Genomic DNA, 25,956 nt, shown 5'->3' on the forward strand with positions numbered 1-25,956 from the left:
GGACAGGTTGAGTGTAAACTCCTTTAAAAAACGATCAGGAATAATAGGCACCGATCGGTGCTGTGTTTTGTTTCTATTCTGTTATAAAGCGTAAATTAAATAAACGAAACCAATTGTTTCACCGAAATCACGTACCCAAATTACCTACAAACAATAGGTGGAAAAATGCATCAAAATAACCAATTGTTTAACTTTCTTACGAAAGCAATATTATTTACTCAGCGAGTAATCTATAAAAAGGTAGATCATTGATGAGTGAGAACACTGCCAATATGCGGCAAAATACAGCAATCCGATCCGATTCGATTGATCGCCTGACTTTCATATCCCACCAACCGTGACATGAAGCTACTCGCGCACGCCATAGTGTGTGTGAAAACCCCCTGTAAAAACATGTGTTCTCATAAAGATTTCCCGCTTCAGTGTCGGGATGTTGGCCGGAAAATTGTCACCCAATTTTCATGCTCCATTTTCACATCCCCACAGTTACTTTCCTATTGAACCCTCCCCCCGAAGGGGGTTTTCTTCTCTTTCTCATCCAGTTTCGTTGCACAATGTTTTTTCTTTGTGTTGTTGCTGGCAATTCATCTCATCCTTAGACTCTCGTGTGTTTTTTTTTTCAGTTTTATTAATCATTCTTTTTATTGATTTTGGGGGTTTTTCTGTGTGTGTGTTTCGTATAAAAATAAAATAAATAAAAAAAGAACAATTCTTCGTAGTCTTCTCGCCTGCATGGAAGGGGTATGGAGACACTTCTAAAACAAAAAGTTCCTTGTATTCCTGTTTATAATAAGCTCTTAGCATACATGTATAAAAAAAGACTTCACATAACCTAGCAAAAAAAAAACCTTACTACAAAGAGCAATATAGTCGCACGTACTAGCTTTAACTGTAACCCAGTTAACTCATTGACATACTCGCGTTTTCACGTGGTAAAACTTTTTCAATAGAAAACATATTAATCAAATTAATAGCTGTGATACAGTGATTATAATTATCAGAAGCAATCGTATTCGGCTAATAGGTAATTGAAGAAAAACAGAACAAAACTAGCAAATAGTAAATGTAAAAACCAAACGAAATATAACACGACACATTATCACCGACAAAGGCGACAAAAGGAAGAAAAAAAAACTAGAAGAACGTATAGATGTGTCTGTGTGTATCTGTGTCGTTGGGAGTAATAATATTAAACGTAGTAATAATAAAAGCACATAAAAATACGAACAACGCCGCACAGCAAAGGGAATACACAAAAGGATATAACCAAAGTAGCCATTCACTTCGTAATACCTTTTCGAAGGAGGGGGGCGGGCCTTGCATACACTTTTGCTTTTGAATCTTACGCTGCGTGTTGTTTATATTTTGTTTTGTTTTTCTTTTCTTCCTTTATGTGTATGTGTTGTTGCTTGATTCCTCTTCTTAATATGTGTAAAAATAGCTTCCAAACCTACGATATCACATTTCCGAAAAAGTTTGCTCCTCCGGTTCTTTTATTCCAGTTGTGTTTTTTTTCCTCCATCTTTTGTTTCCCCTTGTTTTCTTGTTTTGTTTGCTGTGAAAATGGTGTAATCAATACAACTACACCCCATTTTCCGACTGAGTTTTGTAAGCTGCTTTTTAAACAGAATTTAAAATTTCCTGCACGTGTGTGTATGTGTGTATGATAAGGGTGCTTAAAATTGTATTGATTAAATCTCATCGTTTATACATATATACCATTAATAGCTTGCGTTAGCTCCTTCCGTTACGCTCCGTTACGCGATAGGATCATCTTCTTTGAAGATAAACAAAAAACAAAAAGAAACGTTACCACTGCTAACTGCTACGCTTATATATGCTTGGTTGTTTCCCTTGTAGAACCATTTTATCAGCAAATGTTTTGCACTTATATCTTACGTTGGACTGAGTGTTTATGTTTTAATCATGTTTTTTTTCGTTTGTTTGTTTGTTTGTTTTGTTTTATCATACCTACTGTTCCTCTTTAGTACACTAATTATTTTAAAATACACTTCATATTTCCTTTTTGATATATAACTTGCTTCTTGCTCCCTTTCTCTCATGTATCTGTACAGGTTTTCTTATACCTACCATGGATATAAATATGATTGATGTAGTTCGGTTTTCACATTTACAGTTCTGCTTTAGTGTTATACACCAGTTTTTTCTTCTTTTTATACAACAAACAATTCTCCTCCGTCCTCCACCTCCTCCTCACAGGTCTGTTCTACATCATCTCACATCCAACAAACCAACCAGTCAATTCTTTTGATTCTTGCTTCAACATTCCATCGTTCAACCCACCAACGGACTTCCAAAATAAATACATCCACACGCACCGAAAACCAAACCACGCAAACGGTGCGTAAAGTCTCGCATGCTCATCACCTGGAGGCACATCAAACACCAACCATTTCACATGGGGGCTCCAACACGGCCGAGTGCTCGTTCAGCGAAGCACAAGAAACGCGGCAGATAACAAGACAGAAAAAAAGAGCAACCTCACCGAATCGGGACGCGGACGCGCCTCACAAGCGCAATGCGCTTTCTCCTCGCGTCCTACGCGCGGTGTCGGTGCCACAGCAGCGCTGCTTTGCTGCGTGCCTTTCTCTTATACGGGATTGGGGGTGGGGGGGAGCTGAAACAGATTGTCGTAACTTTCTCCACAGCGCCGGCAGCGTGTACCAGATGGGTTGCCATGCCACGTCGCGGCGAGAAATTCCAACCGATCAACTAACCCACTAACATAAATGAGAGACCCTTCTTTTTCTGCTTGGCTTCGTTTTTGACTTCACTTCAATCCAGGTGGAAGGGAAGGGAGGGAGGGAAGGTTGGGGAGTTGTGTGTTGAGGACGGGATCTTGCAAGAGCATCTCCAGTTAGATGCTCCATCACCAAACACCGGATTACTCGCCCGGGTGCGCTCGCGCTAGGAATGCCTCCAGCGTGTGGACATCATACCATCCAACACCGGCCAACTTCTGCTACACTTTCCGACAACTTCCCACCGTCATTGTCGTCGTCGAACTACTTTTACAGGAACTAGATCACACGCGCATCGATGACTCACCGACCTTGGTTCGGTACCGGCCGGACCGTCATCGTTGCGGTCGTCGCCTTCGTTGTCGCCTCACCGGGCGGCCGTACGATGCGCGCTACTGAGCTGCCGCAGTCACACCGAACCCACTGCCGGTCGTGTTCGAGATCATCATGTTCTTGATGGTGGCCACCTCGGATTCGAGCCGGGCCAGCTTCGACTGCAGGTGGATGTTTTCCTCCGCCTTTTTGCTAATCACCACCGACGCCGGTATCGAGGTGATCTTGCCGGCTGCGGCCGCAACGGCTGCTGCGGCGGCCGCCATCGCCGCGGTACTGACGATGGCACCACCGGACGCACTGCCGGCCGAAGATGCCGAGGCGGACGGGGGCGATGCCGGTAGCGGTACCATCATCTTCTGTTCCGCCTTCGTTGGCCACTCGTTCGTGGAGATGCCGGAGTCGCGCTCGTCCGACGAACCGTCACCATCGTCCCAGGCGGGCGAACTCGACCGGTGGCCGATCGGCTCTTGCTTGATGTTCTGCAGCGCCAACAGTGCCGTGGCCGCATCCTTATCACCGAGATGCGACTTGTGGCGCAACTTCACCGGCAGACTGTTGGCATGTTCGTGAACTTCCCGCTCGCGGTCCGGTTCCTCCTCGTGCTCGGATGTGCTGCCCGCGCTGGCCGTTGAGGAGGCCGTCTGGGGCGGGCTAGAGTCGTACGGGGACGGTGCACGACGGCTCAAATTGAGCACGTTCGCCGTTAGGAGGGCGCTCGCTATTTCGGTAGTACGAGGAGGTGACGCGTATAGGGCTCCAGCCCCACTTGCATAGGCCGCGACAGCGGCGGCCGCGGCCGTCAGCGGATAACCGCTGGCGGGAAGGGCCGAGCTGGCGTACGGAGAGCTTGCACCCACGACAAAGTGTGGCGGATGCGCATGGTGGCCGGCTATGTGGTGCGGGTGGTGATGGTGGTGATGGGGCGGGTAGTGATGCGAGTGCGCATGAGCCGCAACGGGGACATGGGCCGGTGGCGATCCTGCCGGGCTCGTACTGGAGATGATCGTCGGCGGCGATGTCGATGAGATCGGTGCGGAGGAGGAGGTGGTGGTCGTCGTGGGGGAACCGAAGCGAGGTGCGGCCGACGGTGTCAACGTGGGTGAGGGAGAACGGTCGTCCCGGTCCAGTTCACCGCCCGAGGACACCAGCACTCGCTGATGCAGATGGTGCGGATGCTGCTGTTGCTGCAGATGCTGCTGATGCGGCGGATGCGGTTGATGCTGGGGCTGATGGTGGTGCTGTGGATGCGGATGGTGATGGGGATGGTGATGATCGATCACCGACTCCCGGATCACCTCCCGCGAATGATGGCTGTAGTGGTGATGATGCTGGGACGAAGATGCCAACTGCTGCTGATGATGGTGGTGCTGATGCTGCTGTTGCTGGGCGAGCTGCTGCTGAAGGTGATGATGATCGTCCAGGTTGCGCTCGATCAGTTCCAGCCGAATCTGGGAAGGACTGCGCCCGTTGCCCTCCACCGTCGACAGCTTACCGCCCTCCGAGACCCGCTCGTACTCGATGATCGTACCGTTCCGGTAGATGGCATGGACCGGTGACAGATATGTTGCTCCTCCGTTCGTGTGCTGGATCGCACCGCCCGAGGATACGGTGGGCGATGAGCCAGGTGCCGCCGGCGGTGGAGATTCCACGTTCGGATTGGGATGGATCACCGGGGCCTGCTGGGAGGAAGGAATAGACGAAGCACCCCCGGGGGATGTCGTCGTGCTGGGTGCGTTTTGGGCGACCGCCAGCAGTGACTGCTGCAGATGTGGCGTACCATTGCTAGCTGGCGGACTGTGCGGTGACGAGGCCCGTCCGTGTGATTGCGAGGGAGAGGTAGCCTGCGGTTGCCGCGAGGGACTGCGCGAAAGCGGAAAACCAATCGTGGAACCGGTCGGTGAGCTAGACCGTCCCTGGCTGCTGCCGTTCGCCAGCTTCACGCGCTTGGTCGAGCTGAGGACCTGCTCGTTCGTCGGCAGCGTGGCCATTATCTGATCGACGCTGACCAAATTCTCGCCACAGATATTGTACTTGCTCTTGATCGCGTCCAGCTGCGCCTTCAGCACGTGGTTCTCCTTCGTCAGCTCGACGACGCGCTGCTCCAGCACCATATCGTTGAAGCGGCGCTTCTCGCGCGAACGCTTCGCTGCCTCATTGTTGCGTCGCCGCCGGTCCCAGTAGCTGTCGTCTTTCTTGTTGTCCGGGATGAATTCGCGCTGCTTGCGCTGGGAGAACAGCTCCTTGCGCTTCAGATGGGCCGCCAGTTCGTACCCATTCTGGGGGAATTCCGACTCCGAGGAGGTGTGCGGGCTGGCACGGCCGGAGCTGTTGCTGTTGCTGCTGTTGTTGCTCATCAGTAAGGCACTGTGGGCTGCAGCGTGGAATTATTGGAAGAAAGGAAAACATAACCAATAAGTCACAGAGTCAGCAAAGAAGGAAGTATCGGACAGTTGAGCCATACAAGTGACATGAATAAGCAACCAGAGAGACTTGAGCCCGAAAGCTCTGCAACAGATAGGTCGCTAAAGTTAAACACTCACCAGGCATGTTGGAATTGGAGTTGTGATTTTGGCCGGGTATTTCACCGTTCAGCGGCGAACCGTTCTGTTGGCGTGTTACAAAGTCCGCCACCATCATAATAATTTCGCTCGAGCCTAGTTGTGGTGCATCTGCAAGTAAAAAACATAAAATAACCGCCATTAGAACTTGTAGTACGTGTGGAGCTTTGATAACTTGATCATTCAGTTGAGGTGGAATTCTTGATGATGTTACAGCAATTCTCACATTCAGATACAAATAATCTAATAAATGAAAACGATCGAGATGAGATAAAAAAAAAGAAAAATAAATCAACATTGCTCAATAACCGCACAACAACGCAGTTTAGCACGAGCCCGTAAACAACCTGCACTTCATCGGGCGCACGTGAACGAAACATGTGACAACGTGTTTGTGTTGCGATGAAGGAATGTGAAGCAACAGCGATCACGCAACGGGGCGATCCACCGTCATCAATGCCGCGAATAGCGCGCAGTACCATCCGAACCGGAACACCCGTTCCACGTGCGCTCGACAGTCCAGAGTTCAATCGTCACAAACGTGGCGTGTGGCTGCAATTTGAGACCGATTTGGTGTGGTGTGGTATCTCTCTCTCCACTAGAACCGGAACCCCGATGGTCCGTAGCATAATCTGCTGATGGTTGCTTACGATTTAGGGCCTCGCGCATCGCAAGCAGGATGCAAAGATAAGCGGATGTGTACGATATCTTCAGACGAGTGTCCACGAAGAACGCAACAAATTTAGAATTCTAATCTTGTATATCTCACAAAACCTAATCAACCTCCTATCATAACCTTGCCCCATTACGCAACCCGATGTCTCCCACGCGTAAACAACCAGCCACGATTATCAGTAACCTGGGCGCGCACAACAGGAAATGACGCAACGTGCCCTGACACGCCATATATACCGGTGACGCGTCAACGTCCTTCCCGGAGGGGCTCGCGCACAAACACGATTCATGAATTAAAGCAACGCGTCGCACCATCATATCCCGGTGTGCCTGGGGCTTATCAATGCTTGCAATTCCACTGCTAGTTATCAGTAGCGCTCCATAGGTGACCGACTCCTCTCCCTCTATCTGTTGCCCACAACTCGGGAACATATATCGATAAATTGGGAAACATAACCGCACATAGTGTCAGAATTCCCCAGCGACATGCAACTTTTACAAGAGAGTTTTGATAGCAACTCTTTTTATATCACCATGGACATATATTGACAATCGGAAAGGTTATTTTTACCAACGAATCCGGACACTCGAGTGCTGATTGAAACATTCAACCGAAAGTAGTACGCACATTGGAACGCATATTTGCGCCGTCTGAATCCCAGTTCGGAAGCGCATGTGTCTTTCGGAGCTGTTTGTTTTGTTGATCCAGCATGATAATGCGACGCCAATCTTCGGTTGTTTTTGTGTGTTGTTTGCATCCCGGACCGAGTGCGTCAGGGCCTCTTATGCGCAGGAATTCAAATTAGACAACAATTGCGTGTAAGGATTTTCCACTCTACCTGTGGGCCGGTTGTAATCAGGTAGTAGTGTTTTGCCTTTAATTATCTGTGACTGTGCTGGATGAATCATCGGTATTCTTGGTTGATTCAGAAGCTTTCGGGGGGTTTGTTGCAATGAATCATCCGTAGAACAACACGCGATAAACAACAATTATTGGGTGTTCGAGTGCAGGAAATCAGAACGAATCAAGCGAGCGTCTCGGCGAGTCAGGATGGATGATGCAATCTTGCGGCTGCTTCGTAGCATCTTTCAACGAGACCACTCCAAATATGCACCCACAGCGATCACCGGCGTTAAAAGCCGATCTGTATCGCAGCGTGCCCCCTCTTCCAATTCCGATTTCGCGCAAAGGTTCATCGAAACGTCAAAATTACGTCATTCGTAACAGTGCTGCGACCTGAGCTCTGCGCCTGACTCCATCTCCCATTATCACGTGTGGAGTAAGAATTAAAGCGTGCAAAACAATAACAACCAAAGCGCGTGAGAGCGAGAGATGCTGCACGATCAGGAATTATTTACCGTTTTCCCATGAACACAACCCCCTTGGGGGGAGGGTGGTGATCGACGGCTACTTGACGGCAAGTTCGTCGTGATTAAATACATTCAAAAATTGAGCGATCCACGATCACGCTGCGATCGTCAGGAAGAGGGTGTTTTTTTTAATGGTTCTTTCTCTGATTCTCCGATGTTATTCCACGCGCACACACCATCTATCACCTCCACCTTCCGTGTTGTCCACGCTGACCCCACGCTAACCCCACGTCACACCAACATCCCCTTGTAGTGGCGCTTGTTTTGGCTGGCATTGCACGAGGTAAACCACCTTTTTTACAGTGAGCAGAGAGGGTGGTTTTGTGTTGCCACCACCACCACCACAACCGAGAGAGCCACTGTTAGTCGGCTAGTGGCGCGCTACAAATAATGGGGATGGGAGAAGGAAGAGGATATAGCCCGCTCGATCGATTCGCGGCAAATGGCGTCGCTGACCGACCTTGATCGCGCGCGTGTCATTTTGGAGCTTGAAGCGTAGTAAAAGGTGCTAAAGCGGTGAGGCCAAAAACAAACATCCCCCCCCAATCGGTGTGAGTGTGTGAGTGTGTGTGGGAAATTAAAGCATTAGAACAGGCTTTTTGGTAGCCCCAATTAACACTCGAAGCACTCGGTGGAGCCGTTCCAGTTTGATAGTTTGCTGTGCTTTGTCAATCTGACCATTCTTAGCAAAGATTCCCTTTTATTATCACATCACAAAAGGGTGTTGCGCAAGAAACTGTTCATGTGTGGGGGATTTGCTGCTAACTAGGGTAGGCGTCCCCACTCTACCCCATTATGTTCTAAAGAAAAGACGTTACCCGAAATTTTGCAAAAATGTTTCGTCAGCAAAAATAATGAATCGCCCAAACAAAGACGAAAAAGGGATGATGAAATCGGTTGAAAATTACTCTACACCCCTGCACTGTTCTTTTGGCGCCCCCACGAAAGGGGATCGCACTCAAACGAAACCAACATCGATGTGTGTTCAACACGATTCAGATCAGCATTGCTGTATGTGTGGATAAAATAGAATATTTCACCTTGTTTTGCAACATCTTGGCAGTAAAGTGAAAAACAGAAAAATGGTGGAAAACAGAACAAAACAAATCTCAACCCTCCCACCGCCGTTGTGTATCTGTTGGGTCTCCGCCCCGAGCGCCCTCAAACGCGGGTAATCGTCCTCGCGTGGAACGTTCTACGACGAAATCGACTCAACACGCTCGGTAGGTACATTGACCGCACGGCATACACGGGAACACACAGATGACGTCAGATCCGTAATGGCTCTGTGAGTGAGTAACGCAACCCCCTCGGCACTATACAGAACTCTCTGCTGGGGCTTCGCTCACCCTTCCCAACAGCGCAGCACACACCACTGTGAAAGTGTGCGCTTTACTTCATCACACCGCACACAAATAAAGAGGGCCCCGGCACGGGTACGTGTGACACACCAACACGGTGTGGGATGATCTAATAACACGTCAGACACGGCACCGATACCCGAAAAACCCGATGAAAACTGCACGAAAGAAGGTCACAATCGGGGGTATGTCGGGAAATAAGGCGCCTCCATCTCCTACTGGATGGATCGTAATAAACCCCGTGATGGAGGTATTAGTGTGATGTACACAACGAGGTCATAGTTCACGCCATCACGTTTTACATGTGCGTCGTAAACAAAATCTGTCAACTCATCGATCGTTTCCCCCACACCAAACGAATCGGTGTATTTGTGTGGAAAAACGAGGAATTCATCCCCATCGAGAACATTGATAAGGCCCACCCCCATCGCCACCTGGGGACTACGTGTTGTGGCTCATAAGCTTGTAACAGCGATAGCAATTGGGAGAGGAATACTAATAATCAACATGGATTTAAAACTGTTTCAGGAAAGCTCTTCTGAAAGCGGCAGAACTAGCTCACATTTAAATTTGATGACGTTCTTGGCTCCAAATGCAACTGAAACTATCGCTTGGGATCACTCTAGAACACGTTTTTAAAGTTTTTGAAACTCTGAGCTTTTTTCTGATGACTTTGACATTAATGACAACACGGATGCCAGCAACGACCTGCTTTGATTGCAACACGCGTTTTCGTCTACGCTACGCGCAATTTTGGGAGTGATCAATAATTACGCACACACAACAACGATCGAAATTACAATGTCACTGTCACCAAAAGCAAACGAACTGAGAAATTAAAAAAATACATTGTCTAAAGAAAGTCTAAAGTTACGCGACCTTGGGTCTGTCGCGTGCGTGGCAAGTTCATGTATAATCACGCTCCAATTTTACTTCCCTTCTTCGATAACGCTCCTCATGCTTTGATGAGGTAAATATGAAACAAATCTTTGTCTTCGTTGTGCGACATTTGAAGCCTCTTCTTTAAATTTTACCGGGAAAAAACTACCCCCAGTAAAGTAATAATAGAACCTCCACCTCTACAAATCATTTCGCCCATTTGAGGCAACAAAGAACGTCGAGCAAAACAATTACTAAGAAAACCCTTCCACTTTGACACATTTAAAATCTTTGTTCTAAGATAATCAACTCACTCTTTTCGTCGAAGCGATGAACAGCAGCACTTCCGCTGGGTGCTGATAATAGTAGGTGGCTCTTGCTGTGACGGTCTCCTGCGATTTGTTTCACCTTTTCGATTGGATCGATTTTAGCAGCGGGTTTGTTACTCAAACCAACACTTATTTTTATGTGTTGTTTGTATTTCTTTAATGCAACCGAAATGCACTTGATTTGTTTTTTCTCTCTCTTTTATTTGTTTTCACACGATTCTATTACTGCTTCTGTTAGTTTACGTTTTGCTAACCCAACCGTAGTACTTCACTCTCACACACTCACTTGCGCTCCGGTTCGGCCGAGGGCATACACTAAAAGTAATATTTAATTAAACTCTTCACACAAACTGCTCCACTGATGGTTTTCCACGCTAATGCACTTTTCGTACAGCACCTTCCTTTCGCTTCTGGATTCCCTCTTTTTTTTTGGACCGATGGAGCAATATTGATTACCTTTTTTCCGCTTCTTTTCTACTCACACACAAAACGCTCACCACGTAACACGCACGTAAAGTGTTGTTAATAAATGCGATCCGACTGAAGGGTTGCTCTACTTTTCTACACACCACCTCTTCCACGAAGGTGTAATACACACCGCTTTCTTCTGTTTAATATTGGCACACAGGCTTCAACACGCACACACCGGTACACGGCAAACGAAGTACCCACCAGCGCCAGTTGTTGGCTGCACTTGCTCTCGTTGCTGCTGCTGCTGCTGCTGCACTGTTTTGCTGCAGACACGCGGACGCACTGCTATGTACACGCGCGCGTCCCACGGTCACGGTCGGTTATGTCGGAACCAATCGCAATTTGCAGCGGTTCCTGCGGCCAAGGTCTACACACTAGCCCCCGTTTTGCTTCAAACACCTTCTACCACCACGGGGGTTTTGTTCCAGTAGTGTACTAAAACTTTCACACTTCAACGTTACACGTTCACGTTCAAAAGTATTACGCTGAGCTTTTACCACCAATTGCTGTACCAACAGAATACAAGCAACTTCACCTCAGATAAACACTGTTCACGAATTTATTCGACTTTTCTGCTTCACGAACTGCTCTTCTCTTCAGGAAAAGCACAACACGGTATTTGGTTCTTTTACTTGTAACGGCGCGTGTTAGACGACGCTGTTGCTTTGCTCCGTTTTGTTTGATACTGCGAATCAGACCGTATTATTCCGGTGGCCGCTAGCGCGCGCTTTTCGCGTCTGCTGCGGTTGCGAGTTGTCGGTAGAATGTTGCGTTCGAATGAACGAGCGCCACCTCGAAGCCGCGCACAACTGCCGGGCCGTTTATTGAGTGCCGCTGGCACGATCGCGTTGTTGGGGTTGAGGGTTGAAATATGTTGAACTGTTTGCAATACGCTGATGTGAAAATGCTGTTCCGTTCAATGTGATTCGTTTTAGGAATTTCGGTATCGAAATTTACTTTTCGTCACTTAATAATACAACAAAACAATCACTGAAAAATTAGCCTTTAACTAACTGACAGGAATGATTTTTTAAATTTATTAAATAAACATCGCATCTCCATCTCTATAGCTATATTCTTATAGCAACTATCTTACCCGGTCGATTAAAAAACAGAATCATTTTCTGTAAACTTCACAATAGTGGAGATAAGCACTAGACTTGTCACGACGACGAACCCTGCAAACGACTTCGGGCACTCAATTCGTCTGGTTTCGGGTCGGCACTCACCATCCCCTAAACGGAAAGTTTTCTTTTGTTTATATGCCGATTGCAGGCAATCAATGCCTTTTCCTAATAAACTAGACAAAACCACAAATGTCGTTCTTTTTTCGATTTTTGTCAAAATCTTTCGTAAAGGGTCGCAATTGTGTAGAAATCTAAAATCATCATCCGCACCGCAGGATGAGTTACCGTTGCTGCGTTTGAGCGCGCTGCTTGTGTGCGACTCGGTCGGCGAGAAATTATGCCAGGTCAGTGATGGAAGATGCCACTGCATGTGTGTGTGAGTGTGTGAGGGGATAAGCGAGCAAAAACATCCCCTGCTAGAGCAGAATGGGGCGAAGAATGGCGTCTGCAGTTAGCGCGCGCGTTACCTTTTTGTTGTTATTTTCCCTGTTTCGGTACCGAAGGGACACGTAACACACGGGTGGAAAAGGCAGCAATGGGGAAGACGGTTGGACGGAAGGGACGATCTCGGCCAGACGGACGATGGATTCTCTTTGTTTTCAAGCCCGCACTGTTCGCCGGCGCGGACACCCCCATCCGCACAGACGCTTCTTGCGTGTGCTTTACCGGAACGGAAGGTTTTCGCTTTCTTTATCGTGGCCCGTTGCCGCTACCGTCGGTACCAAGAATATGTCGAAATGTTGTTTTCTTTCCCCTTTTTCTGCCCTGACACGGACAACAAAGAACTGCAAACGGTTCGCGTTGGGTTTTGCAAGCCGGGAAGGTGCGCAGTGCGCGCGTGTGGAAAGGTGAGGTGAGTAAGCAATCTCTCGTTAGCACATTTCGCAGACGATACATTGCACTTACCAGAGCGGGAGTTGGGGTTTTAAGAGGCTAAGGTAATAGACTGGATGGACATGTAAAAGAATGCACCAGTGGTCTAGAGGAAATCTAGACCTTGCAAAACCTTGGGGATGAAAAACTCTCATTCTTTTACGAGAAAAGTATACAACAGTATCCAGTCGAAAAGCAACATATTATGGAAATATCTAATCATTATAGCATTTTATGGCAAAAGAGGTAATTTCTTTAGTGCTTTTTTCCATTTCCATTTCCACAATTTCACTTCCGTTTTTTCGATGCGATGATTCATCGAGCTATTCGAGCTGATCTGCGTTTGGGTGCCGATGCACGTGGCCCTCTAGGTTTTAATCACATTCCTGGCTTTGTAAAGGATATTTTGACATTCAACACCATTCGGATGGTAATACGATTGCCGTTACATCATCCTGCCTCCCTGCACCAAACCCCATTTTCACGCACAGGATACGCCGGCTGTATAACCTGCGCCTAGATAACACACCCACACCGAAACGAACCCTCACGCAGCAGTGCAACGTGACACCAGACATTTTACACACTCATTAGCGCGATAATTGTGCTCGCAGTATGAGGGCTTCTTCGGGGGGGAGTTGGCCACCCGCACCGTGCCACGTACGTGTGTTTGGATGCTATTTTTGTACGCACTTCCGTTCGTCCTCCATCTGTCCGTCAGGCGTTCTGATTAACTTGGGAGGGGGCAAAGAAAAAGCCTTACACTGCAGTGCACTTCGCCCATGCAACCCATTATCAGTGGCTGCACGTAGGTGAAGGTCTCGTCATGATGGGGTGATATCCGGGAAGCAAAGGCTGGCTGGGTTTGCTACATAACTGAAGCTATTAAAATCAGCATGAGTTGGTGCATTGTGTGCATTCGTTCTGCTCACACGAATGTGGAACTCTGAAGTAATCTTGACGGTTTTTTAATTTGTATACAATTGGGTTCCTGTTAAAAAATGAGTTGATTCAATTTTCAAGCTACATAGAAGAGCTTAAATACCATCAGCCCTAAACACCCTAAAGCTCTAATAATCCCACCTTCTCCCCATTTCTGGAGATATTGCAAGAAGAAATTCTATCTTTCCTACTACAATTGTCTGAAATGGCAAGACATTGTACAGAATAAATTTGGACCAAGAGCTGCGAAAGGCTCCTATAGAAAACGGTTCTCTCTTTGCCACCCCAACTCGAAAACCCTGCATTTACGATGCGTCAAAGGTGTATTATGTCGCGCTCTTCCCGGTGCAAATCTATTTCTTGCATCACCGACCCAAACCACACCGAACCAGCGCCCGGACTCACACACTCTCCAGCAAGTTCTATTTTCAGCTTCGCATCAACTACCGCATGCAGTGGCGAATGCACGTGTTGCAGCAGTGTTGTCGTGTGTGCTAATGCTATTGCTAATGTAAATTGTTGTTGCCGCTTTTTTTTCCTCCCAGTCCGTACATTCTTGTGGCGGTTTATGCTGGTTGTTCGATTTTTGCCACCAATTTAAAGCGATCGAAGGAGGCCATCCGTTTGTCACGATGCACATTGCTCAATATTACGTCAGCGAACGAGGTAACAGGATAAAGTCTAGTTCCATCACGTGGTGGTTTCTTGGTAGCAGTTATTCTATCATGCCTATCATTACTTTATCTGTGCGCGGTTAAAACGCGAAAATTCAAGACGGAGCACGCTTACACCAAAAACACTTATCTGCCGATGGAATGTTATCTTGCTAGACTACAAACCCTTTTTATTGCACAATGTGAGTTATTGTAATGTACATGTACAATAAAAGGCAAATGGTGTAGAACTATGGAATGTAATTTATTCGTCATTCGATTCGAGTGTACCTTCAACTAACGCTTTGGATGCCCTTATACGCAACATCGGTTGACTAAGACACAAATTAGCATTACGCGGAATGATTAAGGCATTAGCTAATGCTTCAAGCTCTAGTAGTTTCATGCGAATTCTAGACATGACTCTCGATGTTTGAACGAATTTAGTGCCTAGAAAATATTTACCCACTAACGCCACGATGATTCATGCGCGTGTCAATTGATTTTCTCTACCCCCCACAAACATGTATCGCTCATTCAAATTAAAACTCTCAAACCATTATGAGTCAAGGGATTTTTTATATCCCCTCAAACAAACCATCGCCAAAACACAAAATGTATTCGCCATCGAATATCAATTTCGTATTGATAAAAATAGGTCAACGCCTTCTGGCAACGATTATCTGGCTGTGATGTGTGTGTGTTTGCAGTTGATTTGATTACTCCGTTGTAATGCGAACGTAATAAAGCAGTAAATTACGGCACGGTGACCCGAGATTAAGTGTGCTGGCTCGTGCCAAAGGAAAAACAAAACGGACCAAGCATTAGTCCCATCACGGGTACCGCAAAAAACAAAAACCGCCCCGTGGGTTCTTGGCCGCGCACGCAACAAACAGCAACAGCAATCAAACAAATTGCCCAACTGGCACACTTTCTGGCAAAATGAATTAACGTTTTAAAGGGACGAAAGGGAAAAAACAAACAAACAAACACGGAAGAGATTGCGCAGACACAAACAGATACGCAAAAATAAAACATGATGCTTATGCAATGACAAAAAAACATCATCAAAGGCGCAAATAAAATCGAACCCAATGTGGTGATACCCACGTAACCTTGAAGAGAATTAGTGTAGCGCGTAAAACAATAGCCTCCACTACTCGTGCAGAAGCTTTGGTAGCATAAACCGAACAGCAAACAGAATGCTCTTCCTTCTGTTCTGATTAGAAGCGCACGGGTTGGAATTAATGCTTCGTCCGCTGGATTCTTCCCAGTTCAAGGAATATGGCGCATGATCGTTCCCCGAACACACAGGGGTGGTTCCTCCCTTACAAAGCGCGCTACGCTCTGTGTGCTTATAGAAGCGGTAACACTAACAGGGCATGTGAGCCATTGTGACACTTGATGCGCTCGCCTCTCGACTGCACCTGAATCCGTTACGGACAAGGCGCCTCCCGCGACCATGTGATCACATTGACGGTTCGCTTCCCCGTAAACACGTAGTTGCTACAGGGAGACGGCAAGTGCGGAAAAGGACCGACGACACGTGTGTACCGGAGGGTTATGCTGGGGAACGGTTCCACCTACCCAGGCCACGGAAGGTGATCTGATGCGCTGATGATCACACAAAGAAATGGGGCGCATTTCTCGAAAATGCTCTTTGGGGCAGTTGGCGCCTATAAAGTAGGGTTATGTAGCAAACTATTTTGACCCCCTTGAAACACACACTTCCAAAATATTTACCCCAAACGACTGAGGAAACAGTGTGAATATTATTGTAGAAAGCATTTGTTTGGGCAAACATTCTTTACCGCAACTGTCCGCCGTTTGCCATCGACGAATGTTTTTGTGATTCCAATCGGCCACGAGTGCCACGAGTTCGACGCAAATGTTCCAACTAGACCACTAACTACCTTCCGTACTGTGTCTCTCCTCCATTCTCCTCCCTTAACTCCCCTCCCTCACTCTTGGCGTCCACGTGCTCGTATTTCCCACGAGATATGACTCAATAACGTGAGCTCGAGCATCCGGCCATCGCCCATCACCCGGCAGTTGCCTGTACCGTACGACGGCATGTTAGGTAATCTGCACCAAACGCCACATGATCACCACCACACCGTCCACCCAACCCGCCCGCCGAATGACCGATGGTTGCAGAAAAGTGTGCTCGTGGCCTATTTTATTACGTTCGCGTCATCGGAAAATCGGTAACGTTCGGTTCGAAAACGTGCCCCGCGTGCATTCGGGAAGCACCTTTTTTGCGTGCTGCCCTGCCAAGACAACGCACGGGAAGGTGACACGCGGAAACCGAGGGAAGAAATAATTGAACGCCAACAATGTAACGATTGGACACGCGGGGCAACAGAATAAAACCAAGACGCACACAAAAACGACAACTGGGGAAAACAAGAGCCAGTGCCACTTTAGAACGCAAACAAGCACAAACCGCCAATCGAAACCAAAGTGGTTCACATTTCTACCGGCAATCATCCCGTGTGCGGTTGCGAATTTGGTTTTTATTTCCATACGTGCGGCACACGTACGTGGGACGGATTTGTGTGCCACGGTTTGCCGGGTTTGGTAATGGCCGTAAGGGAAACAAAAAAAGAACAACCGCCGCAAACTGACCGGCAGCAGAAACTAGTGAAGGTGAAGTGGAATCGATTGTTTGGCGGGGTGAAGTAACGGACCGGTACGAACGGATCGGCCGTTTGATTTGGGTTAGTAAAACAAGTTCGGTTGCTTATTCCCGTTCTATGCTACTGATTGCTCAAATTTCCTTCTATGGTTGTGTAGCTGCAGCTGCAGTTTAAATTGCCCAAATAAGCATCTATAATATAAATATGATTTAAATATTTTATTGAACATTGATTTGAAAATTTACTGTATTTGTTTGTTGTCTTACAACTTTAAACATTTTTATAGTGAATTATTTTGTAAACAATATTACTGGATGTTGTTAAATTCAATGCGTCTTCTGTGGCTCATCAAATAAAAAAAGGTTTAGATATTTTATCGAAATAATTGTATGTACCCTAAGGAAATGAGAGATATTATATTTATTTTTAATTTAAATCCGTAAAAATATTTATATTTACAATACTCATTGTTTGAATAATGAGTAAATGAATTCAGTTCATGAAACAAAAAATATACTATTAACTGTTAATAATTTTGAAAAAATTCCCGTTTGAATCCTTAAACGAGAAATATTCCACTTGTCCGAGCATAAAATGTAAATAGCATATTAATAATTACGAAACAATTAACTGAAGTAACGTTTGGGGCGGCCCGGTGGCATGATGGTAGCGGAGCCGGTCTTCACACGAACGGCCCGGACCAAAATCCCATCCGGACCAATCCCCCGTAGCAAGGACTGACTATCCGGCTACGTGGTAAAATAAGTCGATACGGCCAGGCCGTTCTAACGAAACAAAAAAAAAAAACTGAAGTAACAAATATTAGTTGCGAGGTATAATTGTTCCCTAAAAGTAATGTTCAAAACACTCAAGAAAATCTCCAATTTATACATTATGCAATTATGTACGTAAAACTAAGAAGAACATTGACATAGTAGTCAAGAGAAAAAGCGAATAATAACTGTTTAGAACAATTTGTTGGGGTTGAGTTTTTCTTGAGGTTTTACGTCTTTCAAAGCATTAAAATGTAGAATATTTTTATGTGTAAAATACCTACCCAAATGTTCGCATACGTTGCATCACACTGCTTACACAATCTAGACCACCAAAAGCTTAATAAAAACAAACAGAAAACATGAATTTGCCACCCTTTCAGACAAAACGATACACAAATTTGATTATTTAAATAACATCGCCCTCCATTTTATCAACCATTTGGCGAATGGGCAAAGCACCCGTAAGTGGGTTGCCGTCGATAAATTGCAACAACCCAACCAGCAATTGGACTCCTCCCATCCATTTTTTATTCGGATCTCTCGTTCTGGCCTACATGCGACGCGAGATAAAAAATCGAACACACACGTGATACACACGCAAAATCACGGTACGCGATCCACGCCCTCCATCGCGCGTATACGGATATCGCAACGCACCAACACATTCAAAGCAACCGACCGACAACGCGTGTGTCGACAGGTACCTGTGTACTGTGCTCGCGTCTGCCGACTTAGAGTTAAATTTTGTCCATGCAGCTTACGCGCCTATGTACGCATAGGCGAACACATTCAAAGCGACCGACCGATAACGCGTGTGTCGACAGGTACCTGTGTACTGTGCTCGCGTCTGCCGACCTAGAGTAAAATTTTGTCCTTGCAGCTTACGCGCCTTGCAGCTCAGCATATGCGGCTCGAAGCCCACATATTCAACCTCTCATTTAAAGCGTCCAACTGACTGGCGTGTGTGGATTTCTGCATTTAATCGTACTTAAATTATTATTTATTTCTAAACCATCGGTTGTAAAGTATTGGCAACACTTAAACTAAACAATTGGAACACTTTTTCCTAGGATATTTGAAGGACAAGCGCACAAATTCAATGAACAAAACTAGGTATAATTTGATACATTCGAAGACATTGCTTTGTGGCGATCGGTAACACACGGGAGTATTTAACAATAGCAGGAAAAGTTTAAGTGTTAGATACATACATTGTTCTACAAAGTGGTTAAGAATAAGAAATGTAGTTTTTCTATACATATTAGTGGTGATTTTTCCACAATTTTTACATATTTTTAAGAATAACTAGAAAAGTAGCAGAGATAGATAAAAATGATGTTCTACAAAAATATAAAGAATAAAATAATACATCGTTCTATGGTGTTTGAAAAGTTCTAAAACTTATACCAAAAATTTTTTTTCATTATTTTTCAATGCAAAAATTATTTCAAAATGCCTTAAATTTTATGTTTTATTTAAAAACAGCCAATCGCCAAGCCATTTGAATGTTTTTCAAAATTTTCAATGACAAAAATCCTTCCCGTTAGGCTTTGTTTATAAACCGTTAGCAACGCACGTGAGCCAAGCTACTCGCGCGACTCTGAAGGATGTACCTATTGCTGCTGCTCGACCGACTTAATCCAATATTCTCTTTCATTACAGCACTATCGCCACGCAAATATATGGGGAAAAAGAGTATCATTCTCTGATAACGGCTCTCACGAGAGAGCCAGAGAGTGGTGCTAGTTCCCCCACCCCCCTTTTTTTTGCATAGAATCATATTTTTGCTACGATCCGGCGTAGGTCCACACGCTGCAAAAGCCGCCGGGCGACTGAAGCGGGCGTGGTTACGCGCCGCTTTATATACCATGCGGTGAGAGTGTGTGCGTGAAGGTTGAAGTTCGTCTTCCTGTCGGTTGTCTACTCGAAAGAAACTTGACTCAAAATTTGACTATGAGAACAAAAGAAACTCGACCAAGAGACTCCGCCTTTGTATGACTGGGAATCTTACACACCACATTACCACACCAACAGCAGACATTTTGGACCATATAGGTGCGAAAGAACCAAATGAGTAAAAAAGTATCTCGCACACACACACGCGCGAGTACGAGTTAACAAGAACATTTTTTGAAAGATCGAAGGAAGCAACGCTTCTCCATTTTGGGCGGGTGGGTCCAGCAACACACACGGCTTGCTGCTCCGACTCGGGTGCAAAACAAACCAAAATAATGAAATATGTTAATTGGGCAAGAATTTTTCGGACCGACCCGTTCTTTGGCACAGTTTCATGTTTGAGTTCGTTTTTGGAGTCGTTCGCCGGTCGAAGAAGTGGTCAAATAGGTAAAAAGAAAAACGAAATGCTACCCCGCTAGTAGTACTGGTTAGGGCGCTTGCTTGCTGCAGGAGAGGTCCGGTCGCGAAGGGTTGTAGCGGCCACCCCCAAACACACAAGGGGTGGGGATGGCAAAAGGGTGGTTATAAGTGGTGACGAGTCATTAAAGTTACGTAATTCGCTTTAAGCTTGATGTAATTCCGCAACTGCAAACACACGATGGGCATGGGTGGCCGGACGAGATAAGCGAGGGCATGGCCATATGGATCGGTAGCTTAGGAAAGTTCTGCTCTGACCTCATTCGACCACTGGCGATAATAAGTCGACTACGTTGGCGACAATGTTCGTGTTTTGTGTGTTTTGATTTGCTATAGCTTTTTTTTTTCATTCGCAATTTACGACGCTTGCAAACGCCGTGCCGGGACAAAACAATTGGCCATCGGGTGGTTATGTTTTGCGATTCTGCTCGGTGGACGCTATAGAAAGTGTGACATTTGGCCAATCGGCACGAGCTATTGCTGACCTCATTCTAACCGTCTCGAAGGCCGTGTGAGCCTTTTTTTGCCGTGGTTTGTGATGTGATGATCGGTTTTTGCTGTTGTGTTCTTGGCGCTTTGCGTAACGTTGATTAACGTGTGCCAAAATAGAGCAAGGTGATATAATTATCATATCAAGACGAACACAAGAAACCCCCTTTACTGCTGTGGGCAACATATAGTTTGTTGGGATTTTTTTCGATTCGGTTACTTCATTTTCAAATTTTCATTTCGATTTGACGTTTTGGGATATTTAACAGCTACAGAATATGTATTACATATTACCTCAGTAGGTAATATGTATACCTCTTCCGACTGTAAAAGCTATTTGGACGTGACAATCCGACATTCAAGTGAGAAAGCTTCTTCGACTGGCAAGGCTCTGAGTGCATATTAATATTAAAGAATAACCTAAAGCGTTCTTGATCCTATAAACCGAACCGAACAGATAGGATAGTGAAGGAGAAGAAAGTCAACAGAAAGGTAACCCTGAGGTAGGCTATATCCAATGCCTTCTGCAGATTGCGAATCGTGATATCAGGTGTTTTGCCTTTAATTAGAACTGCGTTCAAAAAGGAAGGTAATGAAGCTTCGATCTCCATGCAGGACTAAAGAAGACGAACCAAGTCGTGGTAATCGAAGCCTCAGCCACAAACCTTGAAGTCCACCAAATGCGCCCAATGCAAAATGATTAGACCTATGTCTAGAAAACCTTCGAAAGAACGCACGATCTGCAGAGATGTCGGAAATTCAAGGCTTTCAAGATATTTGAGGAATCCACCCAAAAATAAGCCAGTCGTGACGATCTGATGATCATTACGCTCAAACTTTTCATGGGTTGTTACGAAATTCCATACAAAACCCGCTGTTTTCAGATTCCCGATACCAGGAAAGCTTCAACGGAAGAGGTAGCACCTTGTACAGTAATTTTGCTCGAAAACCGCCTAAAGGTATGCAATGTTTAAACAATAACTTTCCCGTTGGTCGTGAAAAATTTCTTCGAAAACCACCAGTTTTCGAATGTATAGTACCAGGAGAGCATGCACGGAAGAGGTAGCACCTGGTAATTTTGCCCGCCTAAAGGTATGCAATGTTTAAACACTAACTTTCCATACAAACCAGCTGTTTTCAGATTTCCGATACCAGGAGAGCATGTTTTTCAAGAGGTAACACCTGGTACCAGCAGAGCAAGATGGCGCCCAACAATTCATGAAAAGTTTCATGAAATATTTCATAAAAATTTCATGAAATATTTCATGAAATATTTCATAAAAATTTCATGAAATATTTCATGAAATATTTCATGAAATATTTCATGAAATATTTCATGAATGAAATTTTCATGAATGAAATTTTTATGAATGAAAATTTTATGAATGAAATTTGTACGAATGAAATTTTCATGAATGAAATTTTTATGAATGAAAATTTTATGAATGAAAATTTTATGAATGAAATTTTCATGAATGAAATTTTTATGAATGAAGTTTTCATGAATGAAATTTTTATGAATGAAGTTTTTATGAATGAAATTTTTATGAATGAAATTTTCATGAATGAAAATTTTATGAATGAAATTTTATGAATGAAATTTTTATGAATGAAATTTTTATGAATGAGATTTTTATGAATGAAATTTTCATGAATGAAATTTTCATGAATGAAATTTTCATGAATGAAATTTTTATGAATGGAATTTGTATGAATGAAATTTTTATGAATGAAAATTTTATGAATGAAATTTTTATGAATGAAATTTTTATGAATGAAATTTTTATGAATGAAATTTTTTTGAATGAGATTTTCATGAATGAAATTTTCATGAATGAGATTTTTATGAATGAAATTTTCATGAATGAAATTTTCATGAATGAAAATTTTCATGAATGAAATTTTCATGAATGAAATTTTTATGAATGGAATTTGTATGAATGAAATTTTTATGAATGAAATTTTCATTCATAAAAATTTCATTCTAGAAAATTTCATTCATGAAATATTTCATGACATATTTCATGAAATATTTCATGAAATATTTCATGAATTTTTCATAAAATTTTCATGAAATGTTTCATGAAATATTTCATGAAATAATTTCATGAAACTTTTCATGAATTGTTGGGCGCCATCTTGCTCTGCTGGTACCAGGTGTTACCTCTTGCAAAACATACTCTCCTGGTATCGGAAATTTGAAAACAGCTGGTTTGTATGGAAAGTTAGTGTTTAAACATTGCATACCTTTAGGCGGGCAAAATTACCAGGTGCTACCTCTTCCGTGCATGCTCTCCTGGTACTATACATTCGAAAACTGGTAGTTTTTGAAGAAATTTTTCTCGATTAACGGAAAAGTTAGTGTTTAAACATTGCATACCTTTGGCGGTTTTCGAGCAAAATTGCTGCAAAATTTTACTTGACCAACGGGAAAGTTAGTGTTTAAATATTGCATACCTTTCGGCGGTTTTCGACCAAAATTGCTGTACAAGGTTCTACCTCTTTAGTGGATGCTTTCCGGGTATCGGAAATCGGAAAACAGCTGGTTTTGTATGGAATTTCGTACCAGCCGACGGAAAGTTTGAGCGAGATGAAGGATCCTTTCCGTTTTATTGATATTACTTATTAGCGATCGTTCTCACGTGTTTGATAGTATGCAATAGCAATTGTGATGGGCAAATTTGTCCCAAGCTGCAGATGTCACCTCTGGAAAAACATGCTCTCCTGGTATCGGAAATCTGAAAACGATTATGTGCGCGGCTACGGTATAGTGGTTTTCACAGTTGACCAGCTGATTTGGACATTGGACAAATTTGTCAGCATTTTATCAACTCTCGTGGCCCTGCACATATTAATGTGAATTTCGATCGTTCGATTGATTTTCGCGTATTAAGTTTGATGCTCCAAGTTTAGGTCAGTTGTCCGTGCGTCAAGAAATCCTAGAATTATTGGGCCGATCTCTTCGGTCATTGTGAAGATACTTGCGATCATTTCGTTACATTTACACTTGCACATTTACATCAATATTACGTGCTCCTCAGGCACAATTTGATAGTCAGTAGCAAATTATAGGTTTACAACACCACAAAGCTCTCACAAATTTTTCTCAAACAAACTGAGTTTTCAATGCAAAAAACGAGACCGCTTTCAGCACGCACGATATCGCCAACAATGTTTTAGCCAAATGTTACCGAGATTACAACAATGTAGTTTGAACAGTATTCTACACGGGGATATGATGAAGTATTTGGACAGTTTGGGATGGGTGGACATAAGCTGAACCTACAATCCAGCTTCGATTAAGTAATAATCAAGAAAAACAGAAATGGTATTCCAAGAACCATGAGGTATCAAATATCAAACGAAAAAGAGAGTTCTAATGATTGCAATTTGATTTTATTCATATTCTATGACAATGCATATGTCGTAGTACACTGACACATTGTGTCGGTTATAACATCATTACCGGCTTGCAAACTTGCACAAATTGTGACAATCGAAATACTAAACACAATACTTCACCACAATACTGTTCCGAAACACGTAGGCTGGACATTTTCACGGTTCAATCGGGGAGAGAAAACAATACCACACCAAGAGTATCGCAATGGCAATTGCTGGCGAATATTGCGGAAGTGAAAATAAGCATGGTTTCTATTCTAGCATCTAACGGTAGGATCATTTACGAACAGATGAAAAAATCCCGTTCAAGAAATAGAATACATGAATAGGTTGAAGTAAAAGGGCATATAAGGGTTCACGGGGCTGCCAGAAGGTGTATTGGTAGCGCACCCGGTCTGCACAAGACAGGACCACGGAAAAATTTCATCAGGACCACCAAACCTCCGTACGCAGCACTGACTATCCTACGGGTAAATAAAGTAAAAAAATATAGAAATGGCAGGCTTAAACATCCTGAAGATGTCGTGCCGATAAAGAAGAACGAGTTTGAGTACACTGCATACTTCTCTTGCGTAGCCGTGTAACCGGGCCGATGTAGCTAATCAAATAGAAACAAATGTTTTATATAACCAAGGATATTTTCGATCAATTGTTTACCTTTTTAATTAGATTTTATGCTATAAATTAACTCTGCTGCTAAATTTCCAAAAATCGCACAATCGACACAAGTTGTTTGGGGCCCCCAACACGGCGAGGCCCTAGGCGACCGCCTACTCCGCCTACCGTTTAATCCGCCGCTGCAACGAACGTCTTCACCGGAAAAGGCCACTTCGACGAACCGGCACACTCCACTTTGTGACGTAATGCTGGACGTTGCTTCCGAGCTGATAATAAAGACCAGGCAGCGCACCACAACAAGAAGTCATTCTTCCACAAATGCAAACAAAACAAAACATTCCCCCATTAGGGGGGATTTCTTTCCCTGTTCGCGATTGATAATCGGTTTCGGTCGTGAAGTACACTGGCGCGCGAGCGCGTTAGATCATTAGCTCGCCGTACGGAACGGGAAACTCAATCCGGAGCCCCGGAGACCGATTTTGAAGCAGCGCGGAAGTGAGCGCTTCCTTCGCGGAAAACCCTGCTTTGGCACGGGAATTGAAGCGTACCGAAGTGTGTGCCCCACTTGAATGAATGGCTACGGAAGCGTAGTGAAATTTGAGACGTAATCAGCATCGTTCTACGGCCAACGTGCAGTGCGTCATCGAAGAAATAGGCCACCGATGAGGTCGCGAAGAAGCAGGAGGCTGAACGAACCGTTAAGATGCGAGTATGGGGAATGGTAGGTCGACTGCGCTGATAAGGATGATTACCTAACCGCATCAGATTAGATGCGTTGTTGTTTTGACCGGATTTTAGAAGCCAGCGAGAATGGCTATGGGAATTGCGCCTTTTACGCGCCTTCTTCTTTCACTTGCTCTGTGCGTAATTACTCCATTTCGATAATACTAAAGCGATCTTCTAATGCTCTGCTAGATATCTATCTGGTCTATCTGTTGAACAAATTGATTGATTGCTGAAACGTTTTGATGCACTGCGCCAAACAACGGCCACAGCATCACGTCACTAATTTCCAAGAACTTCGCTCCATCCTTGGGAAGATTTGCCTCCCCCCCCCCCCCCCCCTCTTCCTGGTGTGAGGCCAGACACTTCCTGAAACGTCGCCGACAACCAGACAGCCTAATTGAACGTGTGTATCACGAGCAAAATGTGTGGAGATACTAATTGCCGGCGCATTGACCGATTCCTCGAAATGCTCCGCTTCGTCGTCTGCTTGTCACAATGCCAAAGCCGTTGCGCCTTGAAGCGTACGCAATATTCAGCGAATATTAATGTCCAGGGCAGGGCAGTACCCGGGTCCGGGGACCATCTCCATTCCCGGA

At 44.7% G+C, this 25,956-nt stretch overlaps 1 protein-coding gene across 1 annotated transcript; it reads right to left on the minus strand.

Moving 5' to 3' along the window:
- Positions 1 to 610: 610 nt before the first annotated feature.
- LOC128300391 (ataxin-2 homolog) lies at positions 611 to 11,489 on the minus strand. The gene is made up of 3 exons (XM_053036426.1): positions 10,257 to 11,489; positions 5,639 to 5,767; positions 611 to 5,469 (listed from the first exon to the last, which is right to left on the minus strand). The coding sequence occupies exons 2-3, from the start codon at positions 5,733 to 5,735 to the stop codon at positions 3,155 to 3,157; spliced, it is 2,412 nt and encodes an 803-aa protein (XP_052892386.1). The 5' UTR covers positions 5,736 to 5,767; positions 10,257 to 11,489; the 3' UTR covers positions 611 to 3,154.
- Between the last annotated feature and the right edge of the window lie 14,467 nt (positions 11,490 to 25,956).

The sequence above is a fragment of the Anopheles moucheti genome, chromosome 3 (assembly GCF_943734755.1).
Source record: "Anopheles moucheti chromosome 3, idAnoMoucSN_F20_07, whole genome shotgun sequence".
Classification (NCBI taxonomy): Eukaryota; Metazoa; Arthropoda; class Insecta; order Diptera; family Culicidae; genus Anopheles; species Anopheles moucheti.

Excerpts from the sequence above, each read along its gene's own strand:
- LOC128300391 (XM_053036426.1), bottom strand. The coding sequence starts at position 5,735 with ATGATGGTGGCGGACTTTGTAACACGCCAACAGAACGGTTCGCCGCTG. Across the intron at positions 5,470-5,638 it reads CTCCAATTCCAACATGCCTG|CCCACAGTGCCTTACTGATG; the intron begins GTGAGTGTTTAA and ends TCCACGCTGCAG.